The sequence below is a fragment of the Phodopus roborovskii genome, unplaced genomic scaffold (genome assembly GCF_943737965.1).
Source record: "Phodopus roborovskii unplaced genomic scaffold, PHOROB, whole genome shotgun sequence".
NCBI classification, from domain to species: Eukaryota; Metazoa; Chordata; class Mammalia; order Rodentia; family Cricetidae; genus Phodopus; species Phodopus roborovskii.
The window spans coordinates 4,705,731-4,727,884 of record NW_026126515.1 but is presented as its reverse complement, the minus strand read 5'-3'; the positions used below and the strand labels follow the sequence as shown (position 1 = coordinate 4,727,884).

Here is a 22,154-nt window from a genome sequence, read left to right as displayed (position 1 = left end):
CCTACAACTTGTAGACCAGTGAATTAAACATGGCAAGATCCCTTAAGAAATATTTAGTGCAGCCGGGAATTCCAGCGGGAAGACATTATGGAACTGAGCAGAAAGCGTCTCGGCAATGCTCTCGACTGTTGAGTTTCTAAATGCTGTCAGGGTGTTCTCCAGTGGTGCAGCCCTCCATGTCTTCTATCCACCTGTTCTACTTTACCCATTGGGACAATCTAGATGGGTCCATTTATTCTGGGAAACAAAGATGGTCATTGCTTGAGGCCAGACATCTTTATCTACTCTTGTCTCTCTTGTCATGACCATCACAATCCTTTTCTCTTCTGAATTCCTTTCGGCTTTCCAGAACCCTGGATGAGATACAGAGGGTAGCATCAAGACATCCGGAGCAGTACTAGGCAAGGAGCTCTCCTCTGGCCTTTTGACCATTTCCAACCCTGTTATCACAGCCTCAAGCTGGAAACGACAACCACAGAGTGCTGGGGTGTAGACATTAGTTTTAATCGTTGGGATGAAATCTCACTAACAGGTCTTTGCTCTTTCAATTTTTTTCCTCTCTGCATTAGGGATGTCATTGTTAGGGTCACCCAGGAAAAGGAGAATGTCCTGCCAAATGTTAGGCCAGTGAGGCCCTACCTGGTTTGAGACTGTGCTGTTGTGAGGGCCACAGGGCCTTGGACACGAAGAGGGAGTGTGGAAAAGCACTTCTGTTTGGACCCTGTCTCATTTCCCCACCCAAGAGGGAAGTACCTTGTAACCCCTCAGTCACCCTTTTCCCCTTGGCTTTATGAAAGACACCTCAGCATGCTGGGCTTACAGTGTCGCATGCGGCCATTTACTTCCGAGCAGCCTCCTATAGTCTTTTCCTACAATGTGTGTGTCATAGGTGTGCCCTCCTTCTAGGACACTGCGCTTTAGCTACAGTGCAATCTGAGAAACTCACTAGCTGCTTTAGCAAAGGGAAATACCTACCACCTTCACAGTGGCTCACTGGGGTGTGTGTAGGGGGTGGGGGCTGAGCATCTAAAGTACCCCTACTTCCTCTTGTAACTCTCCAGTTTGGTAGGGTCGAGTCTTTTTGACCTTGGTAAAAGTAGCCTTGTCCTCTTCCCAGGACCTGTAAGTCTAGTAATGCCTGGAAGTGCTCTCTCTTCTCTGTCCTGATGGCAGGGTGGGGCAAATCTGTTCCTTAAGGGGGCACGCACAGTCTCTTGAGTGGCCTGTCTTCTGCTGTTCAGGGTCTGACTCACCTTTACCCTCAGTATTCTCACTGGACAGATGGGACCCCACGAGGTTCCCATGTGGGTGCATGGGGACAGGTGGCAGTGTCTGGCTGCACAGTGACAAGGAACAGGCTGACATCCCACAACCCCACCAGCCACTGCTAACGTGAGATCACCTTCCAGCAGGATAACTTTCCTAAGTCAGGTGGCCAGGAGGCAACAAGACTCAAAGGGCTCAGGTCACCTCCCAAAATAGATCCCTGCCTGGCTCATGCACAGAGTCCATCCCAGCCTGCCTCGCCCTCGCTGGGGGACTGGCAGGGATGAGATCTGGATGGAAATCAGCTGCTGTAAACACACAGCTAAGCCCTTTCTGCCTGAGAGGGCTGGGGTTTTCAGTTGACTGCATGGCACACTGGGGTCTGAGAACGGCAGGAACGGTGTGTGGGGGGGGGGATGAGGATGCAGTAATCATCCCAGAGACTTGCTCATGTCAGGGTTCAGATGCTGAACCACCCCCATGAGTCTTCTCTGAATTGGTACTGGGTGCCAAGGCATTTGGGGGGTACCTTCAGCTATCACACTGAATCATCAGTTGTAACACTGGGGTTCTGGTGGCAGGGTCTAGGGATAATGAGTTACCCCCAAGTGACAATACACAACAACTGCCTCCCTGTTTCTAGATCCTGATATGATCAGTTCATCAGGGTGTCTTCCAGCAGCCTGGCTGGTTCAGTTGCTTTTATAGCCTTTGAAAAACAGACTTATACACTTTCATTTTTTATAGCTACAAACTGTATGCTTTGCCACACTTCCCATGGGCCAACATAGAGAGGACCTAGACTAGAGGAGACTTCACCCACCACTGACTGTAACGGCGACATCATTGTCTCCCAGACACCCCACCTCCCCCTTACTCATCTCTAAGAGTGTTCAAGCGGCAGGGTCAGGGTTCCCTGTTGAAGAATGGGACATCAGTGATGAGTCCCAGATGGCCACACTTCATTCTTTTAGCACATGGTACCTCGATCCAGGAGCAGCAACACTGGGGCCCACTGACCTGGGCACCTGCCCCTTGCCACTGGGCATCCAGACCCAAAGGAGGGACTGCTGAGCTGGCAAGATGGCATGACTCCCTGTTCGCTGTGACCTCTGCCTGCTCTCCAGGAGCAAGCCCTGGGTTCTTGAAGGGCCTGTCCTATAAGCCACTGTGGCTTCAGTTTTCCTGCTGGTGCCTGTCTGGGGTTTGTAAATACTTGTGACTCCATTCTACCACCATTTATCTCCCCATCTCCAAGGCTGGCAGACACATTTGAATTGGGTAGCTAATGGGACAAAAAGGCAGCTCTTCTTGGACTCTCAGGAATGATTCATACAGCTCAAAAGTTCCCGGGGTAGAGAGAGGCATATACCTACAGAACATTCCCAGCTGGACAGAAACACTAGCAATTAACCAGTCCAAGGGATAGACAGGGAAGGTGGGGGAGGGGACTGTAGGTCTCAGAGGGGGCCAGTTAGTTATTTGCCTGGGATCACGTAGATAGGCAGTAGCTCCTCTGCATAAAGGAGTTCCAGGAGACATTGATGGTGCTCTGGGAAGGCAGACCTCCACGCATCCCCACCCACACATTATGACAGCCATCCCTAGTGAGGGTAACCCTATGGTTGGATTGATGGGAGAGGTTGGCTCTAATGTTTGGAACATAGTGGTTTCAAAAGAATCTGAGGACTGTTTGCCATCAAAGGCAATCCTGTGTAAGATGTTTCAGCCTGTCTTTTCTAGCTGGAGACCTGAAAAGATTTTCCGACCGAGGTCCAGGCCTTCCAGGACTCTGCTGAGTCTTAGGTGTTTGAACACTCAATCTGCCATCCTTTTTCTCGGGAAATGCCGAGGGAGAAAAACAACCCGGGAGAAGGAGATGCAGCTGCAGGGTCAACTGCCCTGGTTCCCCCAGCCTTCTGCTCCTGGGTCATTCCCTCAGAGCTGCCTGAAGCAGCCCTGTGAGCGGCTGAGTCCTGTAATGATCAGGTTCCCTCTAGCTTTCTGCTGAGGAGGGAGGGGGCAGGGGAAGGACAGCTGGCTGGCTCCCTGGGCTCCATCTGACTTCCTCCACCGCCACCCCACATTTCTTGGCAGGCAGGACAAAAAGAATGAAAAGCCCAAAGCAGAGATGCCACTGGTCATGTGCCAAGGAGCCCTCTGTTTCCAGCCTTCCCTGCTGGAGTCTAAGGAATGCCCTGGCGAAGCCACCCCTCCACATTCCCCTAGGGGTGGACAGAAACCTGCTCCTCAGAGTCCCTTCTCTGGCCCTGCTTGGGTACCTGCTTTCTTACTTTGCAGTCCATAACTAGAGTGGTTGGAACTCTTGAGGGGCAGCTGAAGCTTTAATGGGGAAGGTAAAGGGAGTGGCTGCCAGCTTCGACGGGACTATCACTTCTCTCAACTTAAATGCCATCATACTTTGAGGTATCTTCCTTGGTACTATGTACAAGGGACAGGGGACTTTTCTCCTCCAGCTCAGAACTCACACCAGATGGCTTCAGCTGCCATCCAAAAGAGGAAATGACATTGCTGCTCTTTGGCTAGGGCCTCTTTGCTTCCTCCCGCCTGCCCTGCTTCCCCAGAAGCCTCTGGTCCTCTGCCAGAGTCCTGCCCTGCAGAGGCATCAGCCTGCTGTCAGGCTATAGTCAGCTCTCAACTCAACATCAAAGAGAGATCAGGCCACCCATCCACCCCCCTTCCCACATGCTATCATCTCTCAACCACGAAACCAGAAGACAGAGGCTGACAGGCTAGAGAGCCCTAAGCGGTGGAAAGTGGTCCTTATTAGGAGATGCCCTCCCCCCCTCATGGTGAGTGATGGCCTTCCCACCAAAGGACCCCAGAGAAGGTGACACAAAATGTAGCCTACAAAGATTACTAGGTGCTGCCTAATGCTGATTTCAAATGTTATAGCCACTGTAGAAAGGACATGGCTTAGTGGGGAAGGCTAGGGAAAGATGGGTTCTCGTTTACAAAGAGATCCTTGCTCTGGTGACTGACCCAACTGCTGACATCTTGGCAATAATTGCCACCTTGCATGCTAGGGAACCCTGGCCAGCTGTGTTCCACGTGACACGGAATGAACCAAGTTTATGAAGATAGCCAAACAGCAGTGAAGGGTGTGTACCGTTCCTGTAGAGGACTTCATTTCAGCCACCTGCTCCCCAGTACTTACATCTGGGTGCTCACAATGGTCTATGCCTCTGAATTCAAGGGATCTGACCCCCTTTTCTGGAGTCCATAGACACCAGACTCACATTCTCCCAATTAATAAAATAAAATTTAAAATGTAAAACAAAGATAGCCAACTAAGCATTTTGTACTGGCCACTGAAATGTGGACTGATTCTCACTTGATGTGAGAATCTTAATGTATGATACATTAAGAGTGTTTGAGAAAGCTCTGTATATTCTGCTTAGCCAAGACCCATTTGTGTCTGGCTTGCATACATGCCCCTTCCTCCTACCTTGGAGTGTGAGGCTCTCATCTTCCAACTACTCACTCAGCACATGCGTCCGTCAGTAAGTCCCTAACACGCTGTGTTCTGGGCAATCTGGATTTGTCAGCCCCTTTGTTTGGTCTCTCAGCAACTTCCACCCTTGGATTCTAGACTTTTCTAAAACAGTTTCCTTTGGCCTGAGTCCATGAGTGAAAGCCCTATGAGAGGCTGCTACGTATTATATAGTCCTCTCTGAAGCTAGAGCTCTTTGAACTGGGTTATTCACTGTACACAGGTAGCTGAGTCGGAGCCAGTAATTTGAATGGCCAGAGGGGTAACATGAGTCCTGCTCTCCATCCTAAGGCAAAGTGCATTATGGGTTAGCTTTAGCCCATCACAGATTTTTCATTCACATTAGGGTTCTAAACCCAGCCTTTGCCATCAGATAAGCAGGGTTTTAGGTAAGGTTTATGGTTCCAGTCTGCCAGATGACATGGTATTTGGCATAACACCCTCAACACTTTCTTGGCACATTAAACTGAAACCTCAGTGGAAGGAGAAGCCCTCTCAGCACTGCTTCTTTGGATGGCCAGGCCCCTCTGCAGTCTAAGAGCATGGACTTAGATGCCTCCATGGAATGCTCAGTTACTCCTAAGGAGTGGATGTCTTTGGCAGTCCCTCCATGTCACGACCTGCCCTTAGACACGGGGAGAGTGGGTGACTTCTCTCTGCAGATGTCCTTCCTCTATCAAGGAACCAAGGGGCATTGCCATGCTCTGGGAGAGCTTTCTGGATCCACATTCGGTCTTGATAAGATTCTAGCTGACCAGGCTATCCAACCTCTTGGATAAAATCTACTGCTAATTGATTAATCCTAAATGGCAGTCAGTCTCATGCCCTTATTAGTGAACTGCCTTGCTTTTCCCTACAAGTTCTGTCAGTGGCCAATATGGATAGTCTACTTATTGATTTCATTGACACGGGAATGCTACTAAACCAGCCCTTCTTCTTCATCATCATCTTCTTCATCTTCATCATCATCTTTATAAACAATGTAAACCCTTTTTTTAGAGAAGTCAAACTTTTGTTTACATCATATTCAGAAAACAGGCATATTTGTTGATTGGTTAGGTTGATTAAAATGCTGGGTTATTGAGACCAAATTCTTGGGCTCTGAGTGCCTAATCAAAGAGTGATATCTCTACTGCCATGGGCCATGTTCCCAGACTTAGCTCTGTGGGGTTGGGGTGTTACCTATAGATCAACTGGAGCAGGGAAGGGTCAATGGCAATCCATGGCTATCCTGAGTCTAGAAAGCCTGAATGTTTCACCTAGTAAAGCCTTCCCTTCATGAAAGAAACTCAGGGAATCATTTTTTAAAACTTTGAGCCTTTTGTCACATAAATGCCTAAGTCTCGAGCCTGGGATGTTTTTCTGCTTCCCAACCACTTCTTTGTAAATTCATATGGCATGCCAGATGTGTGGAGGGGCAGGCGCCTTCCTGTTGTGCTCATCAACAATCCTTGGAGATCTACTGAGCCAGCAGGACTTCTGAGGTGAAGGGACATCAATAGATGCTCCTCGCGGAGCCTCACTGAGCCTGTCTTTGCCCATCCTGATACCCACTTCTCATGGAAAGCAATCTGAAGATGTTTGTACATCTTGTCCAAGTACCAGGTTCCCTCTCTTATACCTTACTCTTACAGTCGTCTACCAGAAGAGCACCCACTCTGTCAGAGCTCAGCCTTCTCACAAAGGAAATTCTTTCTTTCTCAATTTGTACCCGGGAGTCCCGGTTGCCTCTACCGCTTGCTTTTAACTTGTCAACTCAATCTTTAAACCTCCTCCAGCTACAGCAACCAGGCCCCAGCTCAATACAGAAAGACCTCTGCCCCCAGCTCACTTTCTATGCAGCTATGTGGGGCAGAATGGGACCGAAGAGGTTCCAGGGGCCTAGCTGCTGACAGTGCATATGTCGCCTTCATTACTACATGACCACAGCAAACCAGCTGCAAGGACAAGGGGCCAACAGGTCTCCCAGTCTGCATTTTCTGGTTTCTCTGGTGAGACAGAGAAGTTTCTCTCTTTTAATTGCCATCTCCCTGAGGGGTTGTGATGGATACATTTGGTGAGTTCAAAATCATGGTTAAATGTTGTTAAAAATGCATCCAGTTATGACAGGAAAATGGCTAGGTGGCTTTCAATCCAGGGCTTCTTAGACTATTTAAGAAGGATTAAAAGGGTACTAATCATACAGTAGTCATGTTTTACAAGGACTTTGCTCTTCAACAGAGGTGAGGAAATAAGGCAAGTTAGCATCAGTGGGCCCACTCTGGGAAGGGGAAGGTGGCTAGTCCCATATGTTCCCCAACTGCTATCTTGGTTGCTGGTAGTTTGATATTAATAATACAGACAGGAGCCCATGATCTCAATGGCTTTTTCTAGACCAGTCAGTGTGTATCAAGTCTTAGGCTTGGAGAAGATACCACCATAGAAAAGGGAGATGCTTCTGCCCTAACCACCATAGAAAAGGGAGATGCTTCTGCCCTAACCACCATAGAAAAGGGAGATGCTTCTGCCCTAACCACCATAGAAAAGGGAGATGCTTCTGCCCTAACCACCATAGAAAAGGGAGATGCTTCTGCCCTGTGTTGTATAGATCATGGTATATACCCCATAGGGAGCTCATGGACTGCTCTTACCTGCCTCGCTTTGCGTCATGGTGTGAGTCTCTGCCTCTCTAAGCTGCTGTGCAAAGGGAAAAGGCCATTTCCCTGCAGGGACAATGCCCTTGTACCTTATTTGTACTTATTGTCAGAATCAAGGGCAGGGGAGATCGATAAGACCTTGGCCCTGGCAAGTGCTTGGTACAGTTCTGGGACTCAGCAACTATCTTCCTCTCTAGGTCACACTATGCAAACAAGGCTGACAAGGGACCTTACAGGCTGTAGGTACTCATGCAGAGGCCACTAGCACACACACACACACCAGCTAGACCACATCGCCACAACCCATGCAGCACGGAAGCTTTCTGTACACAGCAAAAGCCGTCTACGCAGCAGCAACGGCAGCTCACAACTTGCACTAACATGGCTGTCAGGGTCCACAGAGGGAAATTTGGATTTTTTTTTTTTTTCTTTTTTTAGGTGAGTGATAGTTGGTTCTCAGCCAATTTGGTTCATGGCCTTCACCCCAGGCCACTGTAGAAGATGCACAGATGGCCCAGCCCCAGTCCCAGGAGCAGTAAGGTCCTTCCTCCTCAGAGCCTTGAAAAGAGGCCACAGGTCCCACCTGTGGCTGGGCTCCGGCTGGGCCCTGAGCTGTGAACCTTCTGCAGGGGGGGGGGGGCATTGCTCTTTTTGCAATTCCATCCCTGGAAGAGAAGCTGCAGACACTTGCAAAAGAAATGGGGTGAGTTGGGGGAGGGGAAGCGCTGGACTCTCTCCCACCCCAAAGAAGACAACCAAAAAAAAAAAAAAAAAAAAAAAAAAAAAAGGGGGGGGACAAAAAGGATCTGAAAAACAACCCAAAGCAAAAGAAACACGGAGGGCAGAAAACCAGCTGAACTTACCACACTGCGAGTGAATTTTTCTAGGGAAGTTCTACGACCTTGCTCACTTTCTGGCTTTAGGGGGAGAAAAAAAAATAAAAGGGTAGGGAGAAAAATACAGGGGGAAAAAAATCTTCAGCTTTACATGTGATTTCTAAACAGCGGCAGCCACAGCTAAAGAACAAAACACAAAAGCCAAATGCGGCAGAGAGAAGCGGCCAGAGCTGTGGACAGAGCTGATGCAGAATGGGAAAACAGAAGGCCAGGAGAAACACACTGCCCCTCTGGAGCCCAGGGCAGTGAGAGGAGGGGTAGGGCTTATTGCAGGGCCATGGGCGATGGAGGCTTCAGAGCCTTTGCTCTGTGTAGGGCCCTGGTTGTTTGTTACTCTCTCAGTTGGGCTCTGAAGCAGGGACTCTGGTCATGGCCCGGAGGCCCCTGGGCAGCCATACTCCACGTGATGACACAGAACAGGCTAGCTATCATGGCTGTCCATGTCTGGTGGTGCTGGGGAACTGGAACGCTGGAAACAGCCACTGGGGAGTCCTGGAGTCATCTGCGAGTGTGGGTCGGGACGTTTCCCCTCTTGAGATTTTCTTCCTGCCTAGAGGAACTTGTGCTAACTTCAATGACTTCCTAATGATTTTCTGTGTCCCGAGAGCAAGGGGAGGCTACATACGACAAAGGGGGCTTGAGCCTCAGGAAACAACAATCCAAGCTCTGAGCAGAAAATACTCTCTCAGTTCCCAAGTAGTGACTTCCAAGCTGGACTCAGGAAGCTCAGTCCTCCCTTGGGAACCGATCGAGGGGCAGAGGCAAGAGAAGGCAAAACCTGAAATGTTCTGCTATAGACCTCTCAGGAGGAAAAGAGGTACAGTGTGAGCCTGGTCCTTTCCCCAAGTTTCCTACCTGGAAAGAACAGAATGCTATCCCAAATACCTGCTGCTGGCTTGACTTAGAGCCCTATTTCAGGTCCTGAGCCTGAGGTTGACAAATTCAGAGGACACACACACACACACACACACACACACACACACAGACACACACACAAAAAAAAACACACACACACACAAAAACACACACACACAGCAAATACTTGCAACTTGGGAACTCAAGAACACACACACACACACACACACACACACACACACAGCAAATACTTGCAACTTGGGAACTCAAGAAGCAGCCAGGTGCCTGTGGGTCTGGAATGTGCTAGAAGCAGAGGGGTCAGGCAAAGGCATTCACCCATGTCCCCTGCTGACTCAGCCAAGCTCCAGAAAGACACATTGGAAGTTGCAGAAGGAAAACACAAGACAAGTGACACGTGACCATAGAGCGGGGCTGGGCTTTCTCCTCAGATAGGATGTGTGGGATCCATGTCTGGCCCTTACCCAGAGTCTGCTATGGAGATGGCAAAGCTCAGCTCTTGTCCTAAAGACACCAGATGGCAGACATTGAGTCAAGTCAAGCTCATTCCAGGTCCTGAAGTCTGGACCTGTCATTCTTATCCCCTGGCCACACAGTTGGGTTTCCCTTGAGCTGCTGTGGAATCTGGTCACCATGGCTACATCATTGTCCATCGAAGTTCAGTTCATCCACCATTAGACTCTGGCTTTCCAGAGCAACTACTCTCTCCTCTGAGGACAGCCGAAAAGAGGAAGAATTGGGGACAACAGGACCGAAGGCATGGCTCTCATCTGGAATGGGAGGCGGGTTCTTACCCTCTGTGGCTGAAGGGCAGAATCTCACACACTTTTATAACATGAGTATTGCTATCACCTGGATGAGCACCTGGGCCTACTTGAAGGTGCAGAGTTACAAATCTGGTCCCTGGAGAGTCTCAGGAAGACATGGATGGGAAAATACCACTATTTGGGGGAAATAACGCCTGCATATTGGAAAGGTACCATCAGGTATCCTGGCTTTCTGCTGGAAGAACATCCCTTAATTTGAGGACTGGGGGATAACTGTAATGAACTCATTTGTAACCTTTCCCTGGAAGGGGTTTAGTTCCTGCCCCACTGGCCTCCTGAAGGTTTTGCTGTGTTGGGATGATCTGCAAACTCAGCCAGTTCAGCCTGCTTCCTGGATTGAGGTGAACTTTTCGTCACCACAGCCATGGGAGACTAAATGGCCTCTGATCTTTCCTCTAAACGTTTATGTAGCGAGGCATAGATTGGTGAAATTGCTAGAGTCTTAAATGTCCCCAAACTAGGGTCAGTTTAGGGGACTTGAGCCTCAAGAAATAAGAAATTCTTCCCTTGACTTTTTTCCATGAGACTTGGGATATAAACACCCAAAGTCTCTATAACATTGATCTTTCTTCTAGTGCTTGAAAAAGGGGGCACCAGAGCCCCATCTCCCTCCTATAAGAACACACCCTCCAAAAAAGATGTGTTGGCAAAAGACTAGGCTTCACATTCCCCATCCCAGGAACTATACTCAAAGGAGGGGCTTGGGGACCAACAGCTGAGCTTTTGACAAAAGAACTTCCAAAAGTCCTTTTGTTTTTCTCAGGGTCTTAGGATGCTTCTGGGGGCCGTGTAAGAACAAAAAGGTGGAGGTAAATGCTCTCCAGGACTCTGAAGTTAACATGGCACCAACCAGATAGGCAGACAGGCAAACACGAAGTGCAGTTGCCAATACACAGAGACGGGCATGAGGCTGAAAGGCAACCTGACAGGAAGTCTAGGGGTGGACAACTATGTGCTTGGGGATTTGGGTTCAGAGACCAGAAGAAGAGGGGTGTGTGTGTGTGTGTGTGTGTGTGTGTGTGTGTGTGTAGAATGGAAGTGGTGACTTTGGAGCAAGTTGAGGCACACTTAACCACACATGAGCTTCAGGTTAGAGCTGAAGTATACCGAAGGTTGGCAGAGTTGCCAGACTCGTGAACCCTGTCTCTTGTCCTCTGCTTTTCTAGCCCATGTAGCATTCTGTGTTCCCTTCCCCAGAAATCCTGCTAAACTTGTCCCCGTTCCAGGCCCCTTCACTACCTGCATGCTGCGGGTCCTGGTGAGCCAAGACTCCCAGGGCTTTAAGAGCCATGACTTAATTCCAAGGGGAAGGGGATGGAGTGGCTGGGATGTGGTTACTTCCTGGTTAAAATCACGGGGAAAAACTTTGGAGAGAGAGTGAGGAAGGGCATGGCAAGGGGGGATCAACGCCCAGTTTTAGTGACTACTCAGATGTCTGGTGGATCCATTAAAACTGACAAGACTTGCTCCCCCAGGCGGGGCGTGTCCCAATCCTCACTTCCCATGCTCCCTTTCTAGCCTGGTTGAAGAGGGAAGGGCTGTTGGGAATGTCTGAATGGAATTGGCCGGGAGTCTCTCTGCTATCCTAAGAGACTTGCTTGGGTCACTGCCAACCTGACATTGTTGGCCTGCGCCACCGTGGCAATGATACTTGGTCACCCCTCCTCTCACTGTAGGCAAAACAGGCAGCCAGAGGTAACAAGGGCACAGAGGCAGAGTGCCACATCCCGGATACTGGGGAGGCCGGGACAGTAACCTCCCTCACCGTTTTCAGTTGAAGGGGGACAGACAGAAAAGGGGAGAGAAGAAAGGGAAAATCAAATAAAAACCCAAGGGATGATATTCTCATTTCACACCAGCAGCAAGCAGCAGCGAGAGTCAACAATGCTGAGAAAGACAAGCTTGCCCTTCCCAAGATACCTTCTTCTTGGCCAGCAGCAGGTCCTGGTAAGCATTGGACCGCAGGAAGCGGGCGTAGCTGTCACTCTTCATCAGTTTGTAGATGTGCTCCTGGGGAAGCAGAGGAGTAGGGAGACACAAGAAAGAACTGTCAGTTGGAGCTAAAAGGAAATGGCAGTCCATCTGACCTGGGGTGGGTACACGAACCTAGGAATATTTAAATGGAGCCAGGAAAACTTGAGGTGTACCCCACTTCTCCTGTGGCACATAATAAACCAACAAAGAAACAAGCAAAATGACATTTTCTCACATAGAGCAAGAGACCACTGAGGTTTGTGTCCCAAAGGATTGTAATCAGGGTTGGGTGTCATGTCGGAGTATGCAATGGTTAAAGCTCCAGTAGCAACAACAGTTGGAGGAAATGAACTACTGGTATACCCCCAAACTGGGGAGAATCTCAAGGGAATTATGATGAGTGAAAAAAAGTTGGTTCTCGATTATACCATCTGATTTCATTTATAGAACAGTCTTAAAAGGACAGATTAGAGAAATAGAGAACAGATTAGTGGTGTCCTGAGTTACAAATGCGGGAGTAGGGGGTTATACAAGGCAGCAGGAAGGATCTTTGTGTTGATGGGTGGTTCTGTGTCTTGACACATCTACACAGGTAACATAGCTGTGAAGAGTGAAGTACACACATGCACAAGTACACATACAACCGGTAAGCTTGAATAAAATCAGAGGGTGGGTGCTCCACCATTACAATAAGTACAGCACTCTACTACAGTTTTGCAAGATGCTGCCATTGGGGAGTTGGATAAATGGCCCATCTCTGCATTCTTTAACAACTTTCTGAGAGTCTGCAGGTATCTCTAAATAAGATGTAAAGCTTCAAAAAGTAGCCTAGAGAGTTTGAGGAGATGGTCCAGTGGATAAGAACTCATGGGGGGGACACATTTTTTTTTCTTTATTTTAATTTAATGTTTATATGTATTGGTGTGTTGCCTGCATGTATGTTCGTGTTCCATGAGCATGCAGTGCCTGAAGAAGCCAGAAGAGGGCACCAGATCCCTAGAGACAGGCAGTTTGAGCAGCCTTGTGGGTACTGGGAATCAAATTTGGGTTCTCTAGAAAAGCATCCAGTCCTCTCTACTGCTGAATCCTTTTTAGCCCTGGGGTTGGAGTAGGATGGGGAACTTCTGTAACCTGGCGAGAGAATCCTAGAACAATGGCCAGGCTGTGCCAAGATTCCTTCCTACCCAGCATAAAAGGCACATAGCCAAGACACAGAATTAATCGAGGTGTCCACCAGCTTATGTACACATAAAGGAGGAAATGTGAGATATATATTTTACACACACACACACACACACACACACACACACAGGGATAGTCTTTAGCACGGAGAAGGAAAGCTGTCATCTACCAGGGTAGATGAACCTAGATGATATTAACAGAAATAAACCAGGCACAGAATAACAAACGCTTCCTGACTCTGCTTACATGTGGAAGCTAACACAGCAGACTCACAAAATCAGAGAGAGTGATAGCTCCTGCCTGGGAGGGAAGGGGGACTGGGGGATGCTGGGCCACAGGGGAGACACTTCATTCAGACAGGGGGAGTACATTCAGGGCATCTATAGTTCATCGTGGTTGACCACAGTGCATCACAGTATCTGGCAGTTTTGAAATTTTGATTAAAAATTTCATAATAAACTAAGCATGTGGAATGATGATACACATGTTGGATCACTTGGTTCAGACACTTTTCAGTGCATACATGTGTCAAAATATCATGTTTACGTCATGAAAACAGATGACTTTTTGTCCGTTGTAAATAGGGAAAAACAAATGGGAATGAAAACAGCACACAAAGAAATGTGTTGGTTACGCCAGGAACCTCTGTGGCCCATCTCCAGTTGAACCCCAAAGGATCCTGGGATTGGCTTCGCTCTTCCTAAGATGCCCCATGTTTACAAATCCTCACCAATAGAAATGGAAGGGCAGGAGACACAGGGGAATTAAACTGGGACTGCTTTGGAGACTGTGTTTTCATTTAACCACCTTCCTGTAAAATGCTTTTCTGAAAACCTCACAGATATATCCAGTGCCCTCTGCTCCTCCCAGGTTTAAGTCCCTGGATGGTAGGGGACAGTGTGTCTTCATCTTTTACAGGTACATCCTGTCCATCACAGGGTCAAATGTTTAGTTGGGTTTATACCATGCGGTGGGTGTTTTGACTACGCCTTAAACATGTTCCCCAAAGGATCAGAACCCAGTTAGTGCCTGCACAAAGGCTGGCTTCTGTTTCCCGCTCATGCTCTCTCTCATGAGCTCTCTCCTTACACACACACTCCCTGCCATACTGAGACACAGTAGGAAGGCTCTCATCAGAGCCCTGGCAGACAGGGTCACCTCATCTTAGAGTTTCAGCCTCCAAAACTGAACCAAATACAGTTTTCTACTCTGCCAGATACCCATCCCCAAGTAGTTTGTTACTGGAACAGAAAACACTAATGCAGAGTTTCTTGGTTCACGAAAATGCTTGCTTGAGTTTAATGTTCAAGTTTGCAGGCTGCATGGTTGCTTTAGTTTATGCCTGGCCTAAGCATCTGCTTGCTTACTCTGTATGAATAGGATCATATTCCCCACAAAGGGCCGTGAACCTCTTAGCTCAAACCTCCTTCTCAGCCCCAGAGCCTAGATCCAAGGGTGCCATTGGCCTTTCTTTTCATTTGCTATTTCTAAATTGCTCTACCATTAAAATCATAGGTGCAGATGTTAACTCTGAGTAAAGATGACTTACTGTCTTTTTATTTTATTTTATTTTATTTATCAGGCATCATCTCTGTCTGGCCAACAGAGCCAGGTGGCTCCCGAGTCATCTGTAAAGGCCTGTCCCAATAGTTGGATCCTCTCCAAAACTCTCTTTAAAACAACACCTTTGTGCTACTGCTTCTGGCTTCTCCTAGGAATCCAAATGTCTAATACATGCTTCTCAGTCCTCTGCTTCCCTGCAAGGTAGAAAGAGGCCTTTCTTAGCCTGACTCTTCTGGCCTCAGCAACAAACTTCAACCTAGATCTGCTTAATTTCTATTACCCCAGTGCACTTACAAAATACATTGGCTCATTAATAAAATAGATCTTGTCACCTGAAATAGGGCAGGAAAATCAGATGTTTAAACGTTTAATCATGGCTCCGTTCACCAGATATTTATTGAGCATCTGTTAGGTGCCAGACACCAAGTCTGACCATGAGGTTATAGTCTGAAGAAGACAAAGAGAATTTTGTTGTCACAGAGCTTCACTTCTATAGACAAGAAAACTTCCCCACAAGATGCATCTAGCCGTTTGGGCTGAGGGCTGCAAAGGTGTCCAGGTACAGCTGCTTTGCTTGGGTGTGACCAGGGCTGAGCAGTTCTTCCTGGGTGGGGGAAGGTGATCCGCCAACCGGAACTGGAAAATGCCTCTTCAAGGCAAGAAGGTCTGAGCAGACCCTGACAGGAGTGAGTATTTGCTCTATAGGAGCCGAGGGCAAGGGGCTGGTACAGAATGGTCCCACAGAGAGGGCAGGGTAACCTAAGGCAAAGTGTGGACACTGCTGTAGCCATCCCTAAGTGGCCAACTCCGAAGTCACACACCCAGGCAAGTGAGCAGACTGCTGGAGGGTGGGTACCATGGTGTTGACCCCACCATCCTCTTATAACTTTCTTCTTACTAGCATTATGAATCCTCAGATCACCTTACATGGTACACATTGGGGGGGGGGTGTCCCAAGCATTCAGGGCAGACAAAAACAGGCTTTTGACAGTGAGCAGCTCTCCAAGGTCCCCTATGGGGGACATAGCGCCAGCTTCCCTCTGGCCTGAGCCTGGCTTTCCCACAGCCTAGAGTTTCAGTGACTCCCTTGTCCTGCTCCTCCTCCCCCAAACAAAGAAATGTTGCCTTTGATGTCAGGAAAATGTGTTCCTTCCAGCTTTGTCTAGGAAACACAAAGACAGTAAACGGGGTGGGTGAACCCAGAGCTGAGATTTTTCTGGGAATGAGAATTAAGATCAGACTCAGGGTCGCTGGCCATTTCCCAAACGCAATGAGTTTATCACTGCCAGGGACAGCAAGTGTACAAAGCTCTTGGCAGTGACCTCTGCTGATTTATGAGGGGTTCTGGTGTGTTTTCACCGTTCTGCCGACAACTGGTCCTAAGGGAAATGTATATCCACATCCGCAAAGTGCAAGGGAGTCGAGTCACTGGTAAACTCAGCCAAGTCCTGGGTTAGGAAATGGGGGCTGGAGGAAAAAAAAAAAAACAAAAAAACCTGCTCTTTTCTTCGTTTGCCTTTCCTTGTCTTCCCCTCACTTCCCACTTCTGCCCCTCCTGCTTATCAGCTATCTGCCCGCTCCCTCCATCTCCCTCTGTAGATTAGGCAGGTGAGGGCTGACTGCCAAATGGCAGAGCCACATGGCCACACCTGCCCGGGGACACCTCCTAAAGAAAGGACAAAAATGGCCCTGTCTGTAGTAAGAAACCAGTACTTTAGGATCTAAACCACACGGGTGTCTTAGCCACACACTTTCCAGTGGTGGGGAGGACTCATGCCCTCTGATGAAACACATCTCCTTCATTTTCCCTCCCTGGGCCTGGCTGATCTGCAGGTGGGCCCTCTGCTTGCCTGGGATACTAAGACAGAAGCAAGATGGCTGAGGTCAGTAAGAGTCTAGGAAACACGTGGGAGCTGGGGTAAGCAAGCAAAACACACCATCTCCAGACCGCACCTGCTTCAAATCAATATTTTGCTGTGAGAGCCCTCATTCAGAAATGTCCTTTCTTTTTAGACAAAACACCAGGCCTCTGGTGAGAGGAGAACACTAGGTCTCTGGTGAGAGGTGTGTGTGTGTGTGCGCGCGCGCGCGTGCGTGCGTGTGTGTGTGTGTGTGTGTGTGTGTGTGTGTGTGTGTGTGTATTCACATGGATGTCCGGGGCCTTGGGCTGCACACATGCCAGGGCAGCTGAACCTCTTAGGAGTATCATTATGTCTCTTCCTGGGCTGTGGGCTCCTAAAACAGCACAGACCTCATCTTCCGGCTTTAGAACACCTTCCTGGAGTGGAAACCACTCAGCTGGAATGCGCACAGCGGCCAAGAGCCCTCCTTGTGATTTTTCAAGTGTCCTATTTTTCTTTCTGCAGGTGGGTGTGCCTCAATTGTGGCCCTCCATTCCCAAGCTTCCTGGTGTAATAGCCATGCTTGGGGAGCTGTCAGGTCCCTTGAAGGAAAAGGAGGAGGAGCAGAATATGATGTGCAGAGGGGCCCAAAGGGGAAGGAACTGGGCCCAGAGCCAAAGGCTTGGATTCAAGTCCCCACTTGGCCGGTTCCTAGCCCTGTCAATCACACTTCCAGTGCAGAAATAGAAGTAGAAGCACTACAAAATGATTACACATGTCGAGTAATAACCTTGCGTTACGTACGCCTGTGTGTGTGAGGGGCGATGGCGGATGAGATGGAAGGGGGGAAGATTCCAGAGGAAAGAGACAGTTTGGAGCAAAGAGGACAGGGGGCAGAGTTCAGCCACACTTTGTGATGCTGATGGTACCAGGTAGGGTGTCTCACTCAGCGTAGCAGAACACCAGCCTTTGAGGCCATACTCCTCCTCCCACCACCATGATGTGCTGGTTTTCAAGGCTTTGTCTTTTCATGGCTGCAGCTCAGAGGAAGCCAGTGTGTATCAGGCCAGCTTGGTGGTGGCTTGACTTCTTACAGTGCTGAGCTCTGAACCCTGGCCCTCCTGAATACCTTCCAGGCAAATTCTCTACCTGTAAGCTATACCCATCGCCCCAGGGATACCTCTTTGGATGACTGTTTTAGGAGTCTTACATGAGAAGCCTCCATTTGGATTTCTTGGCTCTTCTAAGAAGGGGGAGGGGGGTAAGCACACTTGTTTCCACACAGGGGATCATTCCAAACTCATAAGTGAATGTGAGAGAAAAGGATCCCTCCCCCACACCCCCATGGTATCTCACAGATACAACCTAACTAGCCCAAGGCACGGGATTTTAATGCTCTTCTCTCTTGAGATAAGGGTGAGGAAGACAGCTTTGAATAGTCCCTTCTACCTCCCACATGTTAACACAGATAATTGTCTTTTCCTTCCCTCTTTAAGGGTTTGGTACTAGAAATCTATGTTTAGAATTAGCAACAAAGAAACTCTAGAGTTTAATTCTCTGTTCCCTTCTCTCCGGGAACGCCTGGTGACAAACAGAACCAGCTCACAAACGACTGATTTGTTCTGTGCAGACCCATCCATCCCTCCCTCTGCTGTTTGTCCCCCTAAAATAACACCACCCACAGAATCCAGTGAGTAACCTCCGAGGCAAGCTGTGATGGGATCCTTAGTGAAGATGGCAAGAATATGGGACACCGTGAACCAGGAAATGTTCTCTGATAGAGAATTTGTACCAGAAAACAGGCCTACAACATCATTTGCATGTCACCAAAACAAGGATAGGCAGCTTTCCCCAGGCTCAAAGGACTGCTGAGGGTAAATGGAAACCTTACTGCCCTATACTCTGGCTTTCAAACAAAGCAAAGGCTAGACACCTTGCATTCCTCCAGCAAACTGATCTTAAACATCTAAATTTCCATAGTCACAGACACTTTTGGCAAGAGGCTTCCTGTCTGCTCACAATGGGGGTAGATTTGATAGTATCTCTTTATTGCCCAGCCCTCATCCTGGCCTTGAAGTCTTTGACCAGTCCATGAATGGATGTGGACTGCAGAGAGCTCTGGTCACATAGATTGAGGGCTGTTTCCAGGAAGGGACCTGCCTAGACAGCTGCAGATTTCCAGTGCCTTGAACATCTGGCACATAGTGACTATTCCAAGTTTTGCTGAACGCAAAATTAGAAACATAATTTAGCTGGTCCTTATTGATTACTACGGTTGCTCCTCAAGGCTCTTTGAAGTTGAAAGCTAAGGAACAAATTGCGCTGTCCCCTTTACTATGATAGACATTGCTGAGAGTGTCGTGATTCAAGGACATCACTTAGTTTGCTTGTTTGTGGGGGCAGGGTTTTGCTATGGATCCCTGGCTGGCCTGGAACTTGCTATATATGGTAAAGTCAGACTTGAAGTAGTTTTCTTGCCTCTGATGACAGGCAGGAACCCCTGCACCCAGCAAGACATCTGCTTTTGAAATACTTGAGCCCCCACACAGAGTGGTACTCTAGCGTGGTTACAAAAGGCAAAGAAAACTGATTTCTGCTTCCATCAAAGGACAAGACACTCCAGGTGCAGAGTAGGGTTGGGAGTCTCAGCATTCATATAGGTCAGGGAGGCAGTGGAGCTTGGGCAGTTAAGAAGGCAAGGTGGGAATGTACATGCCATAAAGCCAATGAAGGAGGTTACTCCGCTCGATTCAGCTGTCAATCCCCCTGAAGGACAGGTTTCCAATCCGACCCAATCTCAGTGACCTGTTTGTTCTATTTGTAAAGAATTGATGCATGGCAAGGCAAGCTCTGTCTATGGCTACGAGCCACTCAGACCTCCTGTTTCCTGTGTAATTTTACCATAGATGTCACCCCACACAGGTCAAGATTTCCAACTCAAATGGAGGATGGATGGTCACAAAATCAATAGATGGTGAATAGACAAGTGATCAAATAACCTAGAGGCACAGTCCTTGGATCATCCTTGACTTCTCTGAAGCTTTAAAAGCAAGCTACAGAGCCACCAGGCTAGTCACTGGACTTCTAATCATCTTACAGAGCCCACAGGGGCTCACGAGAGACAAATGTCCTCAGAAGAGGCCTTAGGTTCCCATACTTCCCCTGACTTATCACCCCCTAAATCTGCTACTGAGGGGCCAAGAACAATTCTCAAAATTCAGATCTCCTTCCAGAGCCAGCCTTCGGATTGCAACCATTGTAGTTACACTCTCCAGTGCTTTCTGGAATGAGTGCTTTTGGATGAACATGTTCAAGTCCTTTAGGGGAATGCCCAAGGACCTCCACAGTTTTGCTTTACCAAAACAGAGTGTCACTGGTATAGCCCAGGCTAGGCTAGAACTCACTATGTAGCCCAGGGTGGCTTTGAACTCATTGCAGTCTTTCTGCCTCAAACTTCTAAGTACTGGGACTATAGGCATGGACCACCACCATGTCCAGCTCCCATCTGCAAGAGCAGTCTTACTAATAGAATTACTTGAATTACTTGTTTTATTTTGAGACAGTGTTTCACAATGAAGCCCCTGCTCTGTCTAGAACTCCCTGTGTAGCCTAAGCTGGCCTTGAACTCACAGAGATTTCCCCTCTCTACTCCCCCCCACCCCAAGGAGTGTGCCACTGCACCTTTGATCTTAGTTTGGATTTATAAGGTCCCAGGGAATACTAAAGCCATTAGTATTTGTGAGATCACACTTACAAATCTATAGCACTTATAATCTTTTCAAACATTTTGAGAGCTTTTAGCTCAACTTATTTTTCTAAACTCCTACTTACTAGGCTGCTGAAAGACATCATCTTCATTTCACAGATGAGGATGTCTAAGAGGCCTTGCCCAAGACATCGGGGTGAGTAAGGAGCAGGGTAAATTCACTGATGCCCAACCAGTGAGAGCCAAAATACCTAGCCCTCAAAAAAACAACCCATGGCCCAGGTAGCCTCGGGTCTATGAAATCAGAGCAACACAGAAACGGCTGAGGGCTATAGCCACAGTCCACAGGCCTTATAGGTTTGGTCTCAGCCCAAATTCTCAAAAGAACCAAATGGATCAGCAAATGCTGGGCCTGTGCTGGTAGAGCGTGTCTTGTGAAACCCTCCCAGGAAGCAAGCATAGGCAATTAACCTTACTCTACAGAGTGCTGTTGGATGGAAAGCAGAGGGTCCATATCCACACCCTGCCTCTCTTTATTCTGCTTGCTGGTCACCAGCATGGGGCACTTGCTCGCATTTTCATGGGTCACTAGATAGTGACTAATTGTGGTACCCTGGTGGAGTTCCTGTCTCAAAGCAGAGTGTGTCTATGGGTGTTGGGGGTCATCATCCACACTTAGCAGATGGGTAAACTGAGTGAGGAGAGAAGTACAATGGCCTTAAATACACAAGTACAGAGTAGACACAGGAGCAGGCCTGTGCCCCAGTGGCCTCTGTTTCTCCAAGTCTTAGGGGGCCAGAAAGGGCTCGGCTGCAGACTACTGGCCAGCAGGCTGGGAGAGCTCACTTATGGTCTTTGTGGGTCATAAATTGCTATGGATTTTTACATCCCTTCCATCTCTGGAAGCTTCAAAGCTGTAACACTCTGCTTGGTGCAGGTGACTTGGCTGGCTAGGAAGGTAAAGAAAGGTGTGGCTGTCACAATGCATGCTTGGCCCTGCTTTGGAGTACTCCATGCTGACACAACAAACGTCCTCAGAGATTAATCACAGGGTTGCTGTGATCAGGCCAAGACGGCATCTCCCTAACTTACCATGGAAGCCGCAGAGTCACTGTCACTGACCCTTTGTCTTTCTGCTTCATTGAACTTTCAGTGACTTTCATGCTATCTTGCTTTGTTCAAACTAACATAGCCTGTGCCTCCAATATAGCTCTTGTTTCAGGGATTTTTTTAAATAGTTAAAAGAATTATGTTTTTATGTGTGTGCAAAAAATTATAAGTTGAGTTTCATTGTCAACAAATACACTTTTGGGGTCACAGCCTCTCTCTCTCTCTCTCTCTCTCTGTGTGTGTGTGTGTGTGTGTGTGTGTGTGTGTGTGTGTGTGTGTGTCTTCCATTGTGGCATTATAGCTGTTTTTAATTGGTAAGACTGAACAGTTGTGACATAGACCATGTGTCCTGCAAACCTAAAGCTTATAGCATCTAGTCCTTACAGGAACAGTTTAGTTTGGTTTAGTCTCCCCCTTCCCCCCCATCTCTCATTTAATGTAAAAGACAGAGTTACCTTATTTTCATACCCACCCTGTTATGGACTAAGTCTGTGTCCCTCCAAAACTCATGCCCTTGAAGACATGACTCCCCTACACGATAGTGTTGGATGGAGGTGAGATCTTTGGGATACAGTGATGTTTAGATGAGGTCATGGGGCTGAAGCCCCATGATGGGGTTGGGGTTCTTATAAAACGAAAAGACCAAAGAGCTTTCTCTGCTTACATGCGATGGCACAGCAAGAAGGCACCAAGAATCATACAAGCACTTTAATCCCAGAGGTCCCAGCACAGGACTGAGACGAGCAAATGCTCCCGGAAGTCACCC

At 48.2% G+C, this 22,154-nt stretch overlaps 1 protein-coding gene across 9 annotated transcripts in view; it reads right to left on the bottom strand.

The window, feature by feature from the left end:
• Rgs6 (regulator of G protein signaling 6) overlaps positions 1-22,154 on the bottom strand; it is a 482,896-nt gene that overhangs the window by 12,568 nt on the left and 448,174 nt on the right. For 4 of the 9 annotated variants that reach the window (XM_051196274.1, XM_051196279.1, XM_051196275.1 and 1 more), the window contains exons 16-17: positions 11,933-12,022; positions 8,280-8,333 (exon numbers count right to left, since the gene is read on the bottom strand). In XM_051196274.1, the coding sequence (XP_051052231.1) occupies positions 8,280-8,333; positions 11,933-12,022 (144 nt within the window). Of the gene's footprint in view, positions 1-7,925; positions 8,103-8,279; positions 8,334-11,932; positions 12,023-22,154 lie in introns of those variants that run through there. The other 5 variants (XR_007835235.1, XM_051196281.1, XM_051196277.1 and 2 more) reach the window with 3 other exon arrangements.